Source organism: Diorhabda sublineata, chromosome 9, assembly GCF_026230105.1.
Source record: "Diorhabda sublineata isolate icDioSubl1.1 chromosome 9, icDioSubl1.1, whole genome shotgun sequence".
Taxonomy (NCBI): Eukaryota; Metazoa; Arthropoda; class Insecta; order Coleoptera; family Chrysomelidae; genus Diorhabda; species Diorhabda sublineata.
The window spans coordinates 16,692,960-16,709,505 of record NC_079482.1 but is presented as its reverse complement, the minus strand read 5'-3'; the positions used below and the strand labels follow the sequence as shown (position 1 = coordinate 16,709,505).

Here is a 16,546-nt window from a genome sequence, read left to right as displayed (position 1 = left end):
CGTTCAAGGCGACAAGATTATTTGCGTCAGATAAAAGAGTTCTAATAAATTTATCTAGATGAAACATGGTTTGACAGTTACGATGTAGTAAATTTCGGTTTGGTTGACAATAATAAAAATTACTATTTGATTGGGTCATGTTCTAAAGGGAAACGCATTATAATAGTACACGACGGAAACAATGCCTAATGCTAAAACTATGCGGCTGATTATCATGAAGATATGAAGCAAAATAATCGTTATGGATAACAGATCCTGCCACTCGCGGTAACTCCTTAAGATACGAAATAGTAGTAGTAACAGCTGAAATTTTAGCATTTATCTCAGAAAAATATATTCCCATTCGAGTCAGCGATCTTAAAAAAGTCCCAACAAACAAAGAATTGCTTACTGTCTAAAGTTAGAGAAAATTTATTATATTGACTAGCTGTGCAAAGAACAGGGTCATACTCTTCTCAGACTACCTCCTCACTATTGCATATTTAAGCCTATAGAGTTAATATTGGTAAACGTAAAATCAGCATTACGAAAATCTAATCAGTCTCCAGAACTGAGTAAAGATGTTGTAGAGGAAAGTTCTAGGTGCAGATAAACAAGAGCTTTGGAAAAACGGTCTTGAACATGTTATCAAAGAAGATAAGTATGTGGTATCCCCTCTTAACAACCCTTCACCATTTAATCAAATGATGACTCTAGTTTAGACGATTCTGACTACCGTAATAATTTATAAAAAACCGAATGGGGTACAAAAAGGGCTCAGTTCACGTCTGGTACCCTGTTTAAACCAAACTTTCTTAAAGGCAGGTACATTTTACTCGTCCATTCACGTTTTATAATTTAAGTTCCAACTAGGACTACAATTTATAATGAATAGATTGTTTTTTAACGAATACTTTCTAGGGTAAGGTATACATATTTTTAAAATTATTTATAAAAATTATAAATTTATAAAATGAGGTATCTTAGCCTATGGCAGATCAAACAAAATTGTCGGCAAGGGTTTTTATAATCCGCAATTGATATTGATATAATCTAGATTCGAATATCTTGTTTTTTATGTATTCACATTCAATTAGATAAAATATAATTGAGGCTTCGTAATTCATACTCAAGTTAGTTGACGGTTATAGGCCCATAGGCTTAGTAACTTAGCTTGAGTTCTTCGAGCTCGGTGGACCAATTTAAAGACGCCCATTTGGTTATACGTATGTCAACTGGCCACTCACCGATAACGTAGTTAACAGCTTCTTCCTCCTCCATGCATCGGCATCTCCGCTTAAAAGACCAGTCACCAGTCTAATTTCGCGACTACTTATATGGAGTAGTTGATTGGTACCGCAGGCAAAGTGCCTTAGCTTTTCTCATGCCAGGTGTATCCATCCATCTCCGCAGAGGTTGTGTTACAAACTACTCAAAGATAGAAAATATACTTTTTTGGCTACAAAATTTTGAGGTTTTACAGTCTTAATTTTGAACATATAAATAGAAAATTATGGAATAAAATTTTTTGGATTCTAATTACGTCTCTTTTTTTATTGATATATTTAACTAGATATCTGACTCAGATGTTTGATTATATAGTACCTTCATAAACACAATAAAAGTAAAGTAGTTTATAAAATAAAAAATTGAAATTGAGTAGTTATTTATAATATATTGTTAATGCCACTCGTTTTCTTTTTTTTTTTTTCAAGGTAGTGCTATCCGCTTGCTCTTCCTACTTCCAGACGCTGTTCGTCGACCATCCCAGTAGACACCCCATCGTAATCCTTAAAGACGTGCGATTTTCCGAGCTCAGAACCCTTATTGAGTTTATGTACAAAGGCGAGGTTAACGTCGAATACTGTCAACTGTCAGCATTACTTAAAACTGCCGAAAGTCTCAAAGTCAAAGGTATGTATTATAATTATCAATAAATAATTAAAAGCGTCAACCTTCCATCTGATTAATACGATTTTTATTCGTGTCGTGAATTAATTGACAATGTCTCTTACGTTCTTACTTTATTTAAACACTATATACTACACTAACTGATAATAATTTACTTATCACTATCACTTAACTAACTTAAATAATTTCTTTAAATTCTTCGCTTACTTTCTATTCCGGTCTGTTCACTACGATTCTAAACTAAACTAAACTGCGCTACACAAACTCCTTTATATATATATCCCAAAAGTTCTAGAAAATAAAGGAATAAAACAAATAAATAAATAGACCTATGCATTGTAATCTGAAACACATACCGAAACCTGCTCTTAAGTTGGAATTTGTGGAACTATTGATGATATTCATATTGAACACACTGTTTACATTACCACTATATCAACACTCACAATTACACTGTCTGACGCGCGTTTCGAGTAAACAGTTCACCTTCAGTTTCTGAAGACGATAACTTGGTTATCGAAACGCGCATCATACAGTGTAATTATGAGTGTTGGTGTAGTGGTAGTGTTTTATCTTTCGAATAATATAAAATATCATCTATCTTTCTTCATGCTTATACCTTATAGTCCGATTACCATATGTATAGTAGGTCGGAAGAAATCGACAAGTTTGAAATTTTTGATATGTTGTTAGACATTGTGTGACAAGTTTTCATCTTTCAAAAATTTGTGCTAAAGATATCTCAGAAGAGGACTACGTTGTAACGGTTTTACTGCTCACAGCTTGCGTTACTTTTGTTGTTATAAACATTATACGATATAAACCTACCCACTACTTTTTTTAAATAATTTTCTTTATAAGATATTTTGTCATATTATCTTTGACTAGAAATATTTACATATTATAATTCTTACCTCTTTTTTAGTTTTGTATGTACTTGTTGGTGACATAATGGGTTCCTAGAATTTAAGTAATTTAGCACAGTTTCATTTGTCCTTTTGTTGAACTATTTTTATATAAACAAATTGAATGTTTGGTTTATTTTCTTTTGAGGTTGAGTTGAGTCTTCGAAATTTTCCAGACGTGGTATAACTGGTTGCAGAATTATGTGCTTGTAAAAGCCAAGTTGCTTCCCCTTAGAAGGTTCGAGCAACATCTAGTTAACTGTTCACGAGTTAAGTTATTCGTGCAGTATTTTGTAAATTTTCTGGATATTGATTTTTGGTTGTTCAGTCCGTTGAAAGGTTGTTTTGAGGAGTGATTTGTTAGCTGGTGTTTTTGAAATTGTTGCACCTGGCTAGATTGTCGTCATGACGTGTGACCCGATTTTGCTCAAGAAGTCTGGTGCATATTTTCCTTTGGACTGTCAACCAATGTGGAATTTTTCATTATGTATTTGATTATAAATTTTCAAATTTGGCTCAAAATTTTATATTTGCGGAAGTCGTGATATTTCCGACTGAGAATTTGACGATTGGAGAGGTAGTTATCTTGTTCTTTTGGTCAGCGATCGTGGTAGCGTTAAGATCAATTTTTCCAGAGATTTTAGAAAAGCGGGATTTATCCGAACTAAAGGAGCCTTCCGCCGATTTCAAAAATTCTGGAATATTAATTTGTTAATTTACATCCAAGAAGAAGTAGATATAAGTTCCCTTCGTTAAAAAGGAAGGGACCTAGCTTTGGATATAGGAACTTTATCGGGGTTTGAAACTTAAACGACCTTAATTTAACGTCAAACTTTGACTCGTGGAACTACCTAGTCCGGGACGATTGACTGAATGAACTTCTTTGGTTCCTGACCGAATTCCACGGATGTGGTTCCGTTTGTATTCTCCTGACAAGTAGGGAGTCTCATGTGTTGTTAAAGGTCAAATCAAGTCTTATTAGTTGTTTTGTAAAATTTATTTCATCATTTTCTGTAAACCAAAACTCATGAGTTTTGCGAGTAACTTCTTTTAACCTGTTTTTTTTATAATTTCAAATGTAAATCATTGTATTTTATTTTCAAGAAGTAGCTTTATTCCTAAAGATACCTCAACCTATTTCTATACTTTTCTCAGATAAGTTAAAAAACTGAGTGGAGCCCCATTTGGAACTTGAAAGCATATAAAATTTCTGTACATATTAAACACAGCAAAATCTTGCAACGAACCCTGACAACACACATTAACATGATGAGCTTAGTCGTAGCCCAAAATGTGACCTTTTAGGTTACAAGGAGGAGATTAAACTCTGCAAAATATTTATGGATAAAATAATAAAAAATTATATGAAATTGAATTTTTAAACATAATTTCCTTCCATATGTCTTATTCATTTAATGAAGGCTGGCGACAATTTTGGTATACTTATTACGGTCCTTAGTGTTGCGAATTAAAGATGATGTGTTCATACCAGACCAATCGCGTTTGTTTTTTAACCATGAATGTTGTCTGCGACCAGGTCCACGTTTTCCTTCTATTATTAATTTTAGTATATCATACTTTTTGTTACGGTATATGTGGCCCAGTTAAGCGGCCTTTCTTCTCTTTATTGTTGTAAGTAACTCTCTTTCCTTTCCCATACGTCTAAGCACTTCATCATTAGGTATATATTGAGTACATGATATTTTTAGTAGTCTACGGAAGATTCAGATCTCAAAAGTATCGAGTTTGTTCATCGTAATCACTTTTAATGTCCATGTTTCTGCTCCATACAAGAAAACTGAGTGTCCTTACCACTTTACAAAACGGTATCTTAAGTGTAAGTTCAAGGTTGTGTTACATAATAGGTTTTTCACCTTTAACAATATAGCTCTACCTTGTTCTATACGTGATTTCACTTCGACCTCAGGGTCTACATTTGTCGTTATGCAGCTGCCAAGATATTTAAACTTCTCAACTTTCTCTATTGCATAGATTTTTATGTTCAGTTTTGGGATTGGACGTCTTGTTATAGCCATTACTTGTGTTTTTGTTCATTAATTTTCATGCCTAGCTGATCTCCCACTTCTACAACTTTGTTTAGGCGTTGAAGAGCTCTAAAAATGTCCTGCCGTTGATTTTTATTCCATCCACGTCATCGCCTATTCCTCCTTTAAATATGTGCGCAGAGTAGGTACATATTAAACAGTATTGGCGACAAAACACAACCTTGTCGTACCCCCTTTTCTATACACACCGGTTCTGATGTCGTTTGTCCATATCTAACCGTTGCTTCTTGGTTCCAATAAAGATTTCTAATAAACTCGATGTCTTGTTTGTCTAACCCTCTTTTCTATAGTCATGTCAGAAGGACGATATGATTAACTCGATCGACACTTTCTCGTAGTCTATGACACAAACATAGACATTTTTCCTGACGTCTCGACATTTCTGGAAGAGTATTAATAAGCTGGCTAGTGCTTCTCTCTTGTTCCTAGACCTTCGCGAAATCCAAATTGGGTATCGCTTTGAGCGAGTGAACCAGTATGTCAGTTAAATGAATTCGTCATTAAGATTGTTGAAAAATGTATTGATTATCAATATGTATTATTACAATTGCACAAATTTTTATCAATATTTACTAACCTACACGATAGCTAACTTAGCTACTTCACTTTTGCGTTTCGACATAATTAGTCAGACTTTTTGAAAAAAAAAATCTGTTTTGATTGTTGTTCATTAGAACCAAACCTAAACTAAAAAATTTAATAATGACACGAGAGTATTAGGATGAACCGCAAAAACTGACAGCATTTTAGATGGCCAGGCAGCTGCATTGTATGCTCTTATTGTTCATTGTGAAATATTTTCCTCGTAGTCAAACCTAAATTAACTGAATTAAAAGGTTTCTATCCCTAAGGTCTCTAAGTTGAATTAATCCTAATCATAGGATATGTATTGAGTGTCAAATATGGCTTTATTAGCTAGACACACTTCTGAAAGGTTTGAAGTCAATACTGTTGTTACCCAGGGATGCATCACCATCTACTCTCTTCCTCTTGTACATTATTCGACAAAAATGCAAACCGATAGTACACTGGTGTCGTCGTTCAAATCAACCACCCCAATAAACTTGGCTAACATCCCAATTCGTAGTTAGCAACAGATAACTACCATCAATACCGATCTTGAAAACATTATAAAGTAGGGTAAAAGCAATATGTTGAGTTTAATGCAGCAAAGACCTAGGCTGCTATACACAGGCATCTCCACGCGCTGGAACAACTCCAACTACTTGAGTATAATAGGGTTTACAATCTTGTGCTTGCTTTTCACTTGAAAAAAAATTGATAGGAAAGTCTGTTTGTCGCCCTTAATTTGATCAATATCAATTTTATAATATCAAAAAAGTACTTGGCAAACAGTCAGGAAACAGACAAACTCCATTTTTTCAACTATTTCAATCCAAGATCAACAAATCTGTGTACTTAGTAGAAATAGTCGTTTGACTTATATTCCAAAGTTCGGCTTTCTCCGAATTGGTAGTTAAAAAAGAAATTCAACTCTTTTAATTGTTTGTATTTCGTTTATATGTTCAACATTAATATATTTAATAAAATTCTTTTGAAAAAAGTATCGATGTACTGGGCGTTGAAGTTCAAAAAGTACGTTACCTACATAGGTATTTGTACAAAAAATATTAATTAACGTGTAAATTCTAATGTTTGTTTTATTTACTCCTAATTGTTATGAAAAAATTAGGAACGAAAATTACAGTAAATTTAAGTGCTTTTAGTTTGAAAAGGATTTGAGATGTTCGAGCACCTCAAAATTAAAATCAAATTGTTAGCTGAGATTTCGAATTATCTCACAAACAACGAAGCAAAATGAAGAAAAGAATGTAAAAAACTTATACATATGAAAATGTTGGGAGCCTGAGAATCCGCTGTTGCAGATAACAGTGCCATAACACAATTACAATTATAGATACATGGAACAAAACACACAAATACTAAATATTACAACATTGTTGTGCAATTGCGTTTTTTAATTCGATGAGAACAACACAATTTCATGGTGTTATTAGTCAATAATCTATATTATTTATGGTTTTTTTTTGAGATGTTACAGCCAGAAATCAGGAACTAATTCTGATGGATAGAGTAGAGGTTTTAAGAGTTTGTACTTTCATTAACCTTGGATAACGGGACATTCGTAAAATTTACGATGGTTAATAGTTATCGTGATATTTTTGTCAGTACTTTCCTATTTAGTTGGTAGCTAGACTCCAGTGTCCGAAACATCCCAATATTGTCAATTGAATCGCAGATTTTTGTCAATTTTGCGATAGTCTTGTATTTACGTTTATTAGCTTTAACGCGAGCTTTTTTGGTTTCATATTGCGAACAGCGGTTTTGCTAATATTTAGGGGACATGTAAGTCATTATTTATTATTTTAACTTATGGTGCTCTGAAGATATGTCGTTTCAGCAGAATGGCTTCAAAACGGTCATTATTTCAGGCCGTACTAGAAGAAGAAATACGAAAAATTATGGAGGAAGAAAACAGTGATATAGACTCATTTGAGGATAGTAGAAGTGACTGGGAAGAAGATAATTTTGAAATTGAATCGATAAAGGAATCAGATGATTCAACAGATGAATCGTCTCTCGATGAGAAGAGATCAATGGACAAGAAATTACTACTTCGGGAGACAATATGGACGGCTCCGATGATCAGGTACGTCAGCTACAACTCGAAACGAGCAAAAAAGATCAACTTCTGGTTCAAGCAAACACTGTAGTTTTGTAAGAAAAGAATGGTCACAAATGGATTTTTAAGCAGCCCATTAGAATTAGGAGAACTGTTTCAATAAACATTATCCATTTTGTATCAGGGCCAAAAGGCAAAGGAAAGCAATATGTAGTACTGGAACATAACTTTTCCCATTCCTTTTCTAAACCGATTCTTAATATGATATCATTCGGCACACATGATGAAATATTACTGAAAAAGCAAAATTTCAGTGATAACAACAATGTGTCACCTACCAATAAAGAAACATTGCTAGCCTTGGTTTGCAATTTTGATTCTCTCGGCTGCCAAGAAAGACAACCATCTATCTGCTAGGCATATGTTTGATACAATTTCTGGTTCCCCTTACAGAGCTTCCATGAATTGTGATATGAAAATTTTCATTGAAACTTGCAGATCATCATATACGCCTTCATCTTACCTGACCATTGACGAACAACTCCTGGGATTTCGTGGACGAAATTTCATGTACATACGGAATGAACCTGCAAAGTATGGTATAAGAATTGTTTTGATGTGCGACTTCTCGACATATTGTACGGTAGATGCAAGTCCATATTTAGAAAAAAAACTAGTACAAATGGTTTGACACTTGTTGACTATTTTGTGAAGGATCTCAAAAAATCCATTAATGGAAGTAATAGGAATGTTACTATGGATAATTGGTTTCCTTTAGTTAGCTAGGATGATGAACTCTTACTACAAGATCCATATAAACTAACAAAAATTGAAACGATCAGGAAAATAAGAGGGAAATATCACCAGAACTGCTGGCAAATCAATGTTCTGTTATGATAAGGAGAAGGTATTACTTTTGTAGTTGTACTGCTATTGTCTACAATGCATTAGGGAGGTAAAATTTCAGAAGAAACAGAAAAACCTGCGATTTTTTAGAATTACAATTAATTAAAAGGTGGTATGATCAATAGATTTGAGTCGTCCTCTTGCTGAGCTGTGGATGAGGAAAAGTTTAGCGACCCCAACTTTAATGCGAAATATCCGTCAAGAAATTGCTCTGCTTATTTTGAATATTGAAAATGATTCAAGAAATACAATCCCTCAGAAAAAGAAGCGCAAAAATCAAAAGAGGCGGATGACAACTTCTTGTGGAAAATGTGATCATCTTATCTGCGGAGAGCACCGTGGAGATATTTCCAAAAATGCAGCGTTGATGAATAGTTTTTCTGGAAAGATTTTTCGTAAAACACGGGTTTTACTACCGTCGTAAAATTTATGGTAGTCCTGTAATGACGTGTTCCGAAATAAGTCCCGTTTTCTAGGGTTGAATAAGTTTTTTGTGCTGTGTGTGAGGATGCGTTATATTGATTAAAAGTGATTTTTTCTTTCTTATTCCTCGAATTTTTATATCTTTTTGAATCACAAAAACAACTTCCTGTCTTAAAAATAGGAATCTTGGGAACATTACTATAATTGTCCCATGTAATGTCTCCGCAAAATCATACTCTAGATCAGTCATGTCAAAGATATGGCCCGCGGGCTGCTTCCGGCCCCTGGACCGTATCAATAAGGCCCGCGATCGCAATATGTCACAGAATCAAGTTTTTTAGAACTTAGACTTCAATCGATTCCTCTACGGATGTCTTAATTACTCGTTTTCTCTAGTCTAAGGATGTTTATATATGTTATGATAATTCAGTCCATTCTTTTTTATTTTCAATCTGGCCCACCTACGAATTCAAAATTTAATATGTGGCCATTTCAAAATTGAGTTTGACATCACTGCTCTAGATCATCTTTCAACTAATGAAGAGACATTTTACTAATGAAATCATCCTGGGACACGTAATATATTTATGAAGTTTATCTAAATATTTATAAACCGTTGTAAACATCATCTTTGAAATATATCAAATAGTGTCTAACGTTTTTAAAATATTTGCGTTGACCTTGGTTGAGATCATTTCGCGTCTCAAGGCTTTACAGTCGATCTGAAGTTATTGTTATCTTTGTATTAACAAAAATGTCAACAGACAGTGAAATATTGGTATTTTCAAAGCCAATTTAAAAATTATGAAAAAGTTCATATAATTGGGGCATATTGAGCATTTCATTCCTATCTACACTCTTTGTAAAAACTAACGAAAAGTTTACTTGAAAACGCGAACTGAAAAATGTCATCCTAACAGAAGAGACCTAAAATCAAGAAAATTCAGGAGAATGAACATATATAAAAGGTCTAAGAAATCAGAAATTTAATTAATATATAGATGGTTCAATGGAATGATATTAATAAATAAACGTTGTGTTAAATTTAAAAAAAAATAAATTCATTTATTACTGTATTTGTAGGTATACCTATAGCACCTACAGTTAGTGTTTTGTGAGTTATTTGTTTATGGGTATAATTCTTATCTCTGCTCTGGTATCAACTTAAAAATGGTATCATTGGAGAAACGTCTAGTGTCTAGTCTGGGTCAGTATTCTCAGTCCTCGCTTGGAACGATATCGATGTTGTTGAATGCATTCACAAAATTATTCCGGTATTGAATAAACAGGAAATAATAGATGCATTCATAAAATTTCCCCTAACAATGAACTGGCAACTATTTTGACAAACTACGCTAATATACCGGTGTTTCTGAATCTGAAAATTCCATATCGCTGCCAATGAAATCACGCCCTTTGGTGATCGCTAGCTTGTGAAAGAAGTTAGGAATACCGTTCCTGGTGCACCGTTAAATATTCTAAAATTAGTGTCTAGGGTTTTATAATATGGCATGTTAATGTATTTTGTTGAACTGGCAACAAGTAATCAATATTAGAGCCATTTTTTCTACGCTGAAAAGTAAATTGATCATCAAACATTTTTTAATTTAGAATGAAAAAACTTCCAAAAGATCTATTACAAACGTATACTTCCCATTCAAGAAATTGGGAGTTGTACCTACAATTGAAAGGAGATTGGAGCCTTGGATCACATTTTGAATTCGAAGAATGTTCATAATTTCAATTTGACGCGTTATAATATTTCTTAAAAGCATGTATAGCAAATGAAATAATGAATTTATTCCATTTGTATTTTACCCAACTCCTCTCGTCTCCTGTGCTATAAACCTTTTCAAACATAACTATTTATATATTTTTTGTTAACAACTAATTCCATTTTAAACTCGCTCTCTAACGGTGCAATGAAAAAGCAATTTATGCGTAGCGAATTGATTAGTTATCGGTAAGAGAGAATAAAGCACATTTCCTACTATGTCGTTAAATTGGTGCAATATTACACTTTTTTTAATTGAACACAACATTCAACACGTTCTTTTCTACATTCGAGTAATTCCGTCCATGCCGTTTTTACAAATTAGATGAGTCAATTTATATGTATGTTATTGCTCGTGTTTTATTTAGCTTATATTATTAGTACACCTAGTGTCTAGTCTAGACCTTCCTTTCAAATATGTACTAACACTACGCTATCGGTGTTTCATTTTTTTTTTGGATGGGGTTTTGAAATTTGGATGAGAATTGAAAATCATCCGAGTAAAAGAGTCAAAATAAACAAAGAGAGCAAGGTCACCAGATTACAGACAACCGTAGAAAATCGATAACACCGATCTGCGATAGGAGTGGTGATAGTTATCAAGAAGGTTAGGGTAGGCTGGTAGTTGGAGAAGGAATCAAAATACGTAAAAAATAATAATATTCGCTTAAGTTTTCTCATAAAAATTGATAAACCGGTTTTTGTAAAAGAAAAACACCGAATGCTTTTATAATTGACTAGCTGACCCGACAGACTTGGTACTGCCTCAATCGATAAATAAAAGACCTAAACTTTTGTATAAAATAAACTTGAAACAAATAAAAAGAGTCTATTTCTTATAAAAAAAACAAATAAAAAAATGCTCGGTATGAATGAAGTTTTATTATTATTTTCGATTAATTACACATGATGCTGCTTACCTACAAAACAGAGTTTTCTTGAGATACTAGCTATTAGGTTTCAATTTGATATTGACAAAGATACACAGTTATGATACAGTCTGTTAATCAATTTAAAGCTTTCTGATAGACTATATTTTTTGTTTTATTTTTTGATGTGTAATTAAAAAAAGATGACGGTTTTCCGATGCCCCAACATGCGACCATGCGCCAAACAGGGAAAAGTTGATTCCACAAACTTCCAACGACTGGCCTTGCGATTTATTTATGGTCATCGCAAAGGCCAGGCGTTCCGAAATTTGTTAACGTTTAAAATAGAATGGTAAATTCGATGGAGTCATCAGTATACGCGGAATCAAGACATCCTCTCCTTTGTAATTTCCCTTTATGTTGCCTCAATGACGTTATTCATCACCTGTTTCACAGCCAGTCTTGTTCCCTTGCACTGGATTAATGTTACGCAGCGTGATGACAATTGATCCTATTTTTAAGTGTAAATTGTGAGGAGGTAGTCCAGGCAATTCCAGTGAATTTAAAAACTCCGTGGGATAGTTTACTACGTCATCCTGGTGTCGACTGATTTGAAGTCGAGTTGAAACCAACTATCCTGGAAGAATACTGAATGGTCGCATTGAGATCCTCGACATCTTTATTTTTCGCCGTTAATATTGCTCGTTCACCCAGCCAATTATGATTATTAAATTGTTGAGATATATCTCTTTTGAGTCTGTGATGAGACAAAAATCTGTGGGTAATGTGATGAATCCGGTCGAGGTGTCCACTGCGACCTTATTTCCAATGTCTAACAACTGCTTTGCAAACACATTTGCAGTTTCATCTTGTTGCAAAAATACTCGCATGTTAGTAGTAAACTGTTACTATCACAAAAGATCAACAATTAAAAGAGCTTAACTTAACAAGTCACCGAAGTAAGGTAAGTTCTCCTGCACGGTAGCAGTAATCGTCAATTACAAAGATAGAAGGATGCACTCTTTGTCTGAGGTTTCTATCGACATAGAGGATGGATTGACATATTAGTTTATCAAATTTCAAATATTATGGTTGCGTACAGAAATTTAAAAAACGCTGGACACTGTTTTAATTGAGATGAGAAAAAACAACATACGTGTTTTGTGGTTCTGTTTAAGCGATTGTTATAAACTAACCGACGATCAACCAGAATAAAGACTAGAAAATTCTTAGGCGCATTCGATAAACTTCTAGTTACAAGTTAGCCCATGACAACTTGCTAAAGTACGTCGGGAAATTGTATAGTCTTATAAAATAGATTGTATTGGTGTAATCAGTATTGATGTAATGTGAGAAAATTAAAGATCAGACGTGTGTCCCCATTTTTGAGAGATATTTCACATATATAGTGCGATTTCTATAATATAAAATCTAATTGAAAAAATCAAGTTAGCATATAATATCAATTGAGATCTAATATGATAAAAACTAGATATTCTTGTAAAATATATAGTAGTGAATATTACCCAATCTCTATTTATTTCTTTTGAGAACGTTAAACGTTGAAAAAATACAGTTTTTAGTCTACAGCACTCTTTTTTCGTCTATATAGTCCCAGAGATGGCTACAAAAAACAGCTTGTAAACTGGCGGCCCCAACTTAGTACATCACGAAACGCCACTTCATAATATCAGCACAGGTCGGAAATGAAAGTGCTAGCCGGTTTGGCTGTAAAACCTCATAACGGACGCGCGTGAAACTTTGTAAAGTGGGGTTTAAACCTCAAATAAGAAGGTTTAATAGCGCAAGAAGTTTTGCTTAATGGAAAATTATTTTTGATGTCTTCATTCAAAATGTCTGTTTGAGCTACCCGAAATTAAAAAAAATCATCAGGATACGATGAAAACTCGCTGAAATATAATCATTTTTTATCGCGCGCTTGATTTTATAGCGCCTACTCATTTTCCATCTACTCGAGCCGCCGACAACAACGCAAAAAACGGGCTTCTAATTTTTTTTAATTCATTTACTGCGCCAATTATCAATTGATTTTGATAAAATTTTTCTTGAAACTTCTGGGAATACTTATACTTTTTGATAAAGTTGCTCAGTATTGAGCACAGCTCGTGGTGCCCCAAGAAACTGCTCGTAGTTGAGACCCCAAAAACCTAATAAAAAAGTTTCGCGCGTGCACGTTATGAGGTTTTTGCAGATGAGTTTTCCGGCACTTTAGATCACTTCTTACGAGGGTTTTCCGGCACTTTAGATCACTTCTTACGAGGGTTTTCCGGCCTGTAAAACTTCTTACACTATTACACCCCTCTTATTTGAGGCTTAAACCGCACGTTACAAAAGGTTTCGCGCGCGCACGTTATGTGATTTGGTGAAGTTGGGGCCACCAGTTTACAAGCTGAAATGGCGCGCACCTTATCGACCCTGTTTTTTGTAGCCAGCTTCCCGTCTAATAGATGATAATATGTATGATATTGGAACATAGAAACTGCATAGGGATCAATTTGTTTGTATTGGAGGAGGAGAAAGCTCATATATACTCACAATAATTTCAAAATATTCCTTGAAATTTTATATTTGGAATTTAGATTTCTTTCCAAATTTCCAAACACCGGAACATTTTTTATCGTAATTGTAAAATTTGGAAACGAATTATATTTTTCGTTTCAAAAACGCTCCAAGCTGGAAGTTATTATTATTTCAGAATTTTTTTCTCTACCAGGTTTAAAAGCCAAGTAATTTTCTTCTGTACTAATATGTACTATACTGTAGAGATATTTCCCAGCGTTTTAGCAATTCTGGAGGTTTTTGACTGCAACCTCCAACAGCACCCTCGTTTCCATTATTTTGATGACCTCAATCGAAGATGCATTCCTTTCATGATTAAGGAGGTTGCAGCAGCGCTGGAATCGCTCTCAATAAGTTTTTTTGTGTTGGATCATTTGGTGATAGCCACTGTTGACTTTAGAGTCTCGTTTTGGGATTTTACTAGAAAAACCAACTTTCTTCATCTGTAATAATGCAATCAAGGAGTGTATTCTTCTATGATTGACATTCGATGTTTTCTTGCTCTTCTGAATCATAGAACTTTCTCATTGCGTGATCTTGAGTTAAGACCTGCTTGACGGTTTTGTGGTTGATGTTTAGATCGTCTAACTGTTGACCGGCGATTTTAGCGGATAAAGGCGCGTACACGTGTTTGCGCACCTCGACCAGTCTTCATCTTAGAGCTCCATCTTCTACGTGGATCTTGAACATTTCGAAAATATAACTTGTTTATCACTTAAACTTTACAAAACATAGATATTAAACAAAGGAATATAATTTTTGCTTGTAAACCAACCTCACTTAATTAATAATGGAGAAGACTGTAGGTGTCGTTGGCTTTGAAGCGAGGCTCTTTTACAAGATCTTGGGATACTTTTTATACTAATTTTATACTATACACTTTTCACAATATCAAGTACCAAGTGTTGATCTACATGAGTTTCGTTATACGACTCTCTAAATAATTCTATTTTTAATGGTTCCCATTAAGTACGGTGTTCAAACTTGCACTATGAATTACGAGACTGATAATCGCGCATAATTAAACATATATTTTTACTCTTTCATAAGTAGTAGAATGTACGTTTATATTTTTTTTTCTTTCAGGGCTTGCCGAAATGACACGTGAATATAAACCTCTTCCTGAACAAACTGAACCCAAAGAACTCACCACCAAGCGATCACAACAGTCGCGACCTATTACTCCAGACGAATTGGAAGATTCTCAGAATTCACAATCTTCAGTACAAAACCTTCGAATATGTAGATCACCTTCTGAAAGGGACAGGGAACGTGATAGAGAACGGGAAAAGGATAACAGAGATAGAGATCGCGAAGTCGAAAAAGAAGAAAAATTATCTCCATTGGGGGAAAGCAATTCTCAACCAATTTCTAATGATTTTGGTGCTAATGATATGAGCATTCATAATAGTAATAATTTAGTAGCTACATGTTCCTCTATTAGTTTACCAGGCCCTTTGTGCAATAGATTATCGCCGTCTATTAATTGTGAACCCCTCCCAGGCCCTTCGAATTTGCCTCCAGTCCAACAAGTGCCTCTGGTAAGTATAAATTCTATCAAAAAACGTGAACTTTAGTAATTTATTCGGCTCAGAATCAATTTTATGTATAGCTTAGTGTTACGTCCACATTTTCACAAAATGTTTTTCGTATTTAGACATTTTATTTGCTTGGTAAGAGAGAAATCTCGTCTCTGTTTCATTTATTTCAAGTTTTTATACTTTTTCTTTAAAATGTTATTTGGTGAGCCGTAAAAACTAGTATCAGCACAGGTACTGATATTTTGTGTCTCTATGCTTTGATAAAATTGAAATGGAAACAACATCGATAATTCACAGTGCGTCCTATAAATGGAGGTAGAAAACAAAGGGGTACAATATTATAAAAAAATAATATCCTGGAACTCCGATCAATTTTCAAGTATACTAATATGACAGTACCAATATTTGAGAAACTGTTAGATGAAGTTAGACACAACATATCTAAACAAAAGCGATCAGATAGAATATTAGCCGAAGAGAGGCTGGATCTTTGTTATTCAAGTTTCGGTTGATTTCCAAAGGCAATCCAACAATGTCTGCTGAGCTGTCCCCACATTGTATACTTTCCAATACGAACTTTCCGGACATACCAATACCTTTTCGGTCCTGATTAATAAAATTGGAAAACAGAAAAATAAACAAAATAGTTTCATTTAGATTCATTAGCTATGCGCTGGAATGCAAACGCTGAAAATAAAAATTTGCCATTTCCCAGCGCGATCTCGAAAGGAAGCAAGAGCGTTTGGTTTATAAATCACACTGCGTAATCTGTTCAACTTATGTTGAACGCGAACGAGCGTGTCAGCGCAGATACAAGCGTTAAAAGTTTATAAATTTACCTTTACAATAAATTGTAATTTTCGTGAACAAATCTAATTGTGCTAAAAGTTTATTCGGCTGCTGAAAATTGTATATTTATGAAATATTTCTCCATTAATAAAAATACCT

The 16,546-nt window shown here is 34.1% G+C and overlaps 1 protein-coding gene across 2 annotated transcripts in view; it reads left to right on the top strand.

Annotated features, from left to right (window-relative positions):
* The window catches only part of LOC130449028 (zinc finger protein 408-like), a 135,324-nt gene that overhangs the window by 32,204 nt on the left and 86,574 nt on the right, over nucleotides 1-16,546 (top strand). The window contains exons 3-4 of one of the 2 annotated variants that reach the window (XM_056786660.1): nucleotides 1,695-1,893; nucleotides 15,144-15,598. In XM_056786660.1, coding sequence (XP_056642638.1) covers nucleotides 1,695-1,893; nucleotides 15,144-15,598 — 654 coding nt within the window. The remainder of the gene's footprint in view (nucleotides 1-1,694; nucleotides 1,894-15,143; nucleotides 15,599-16,546) is intronic. The other variant, XM_056786661.1, reaches the window with a different exon arrangement.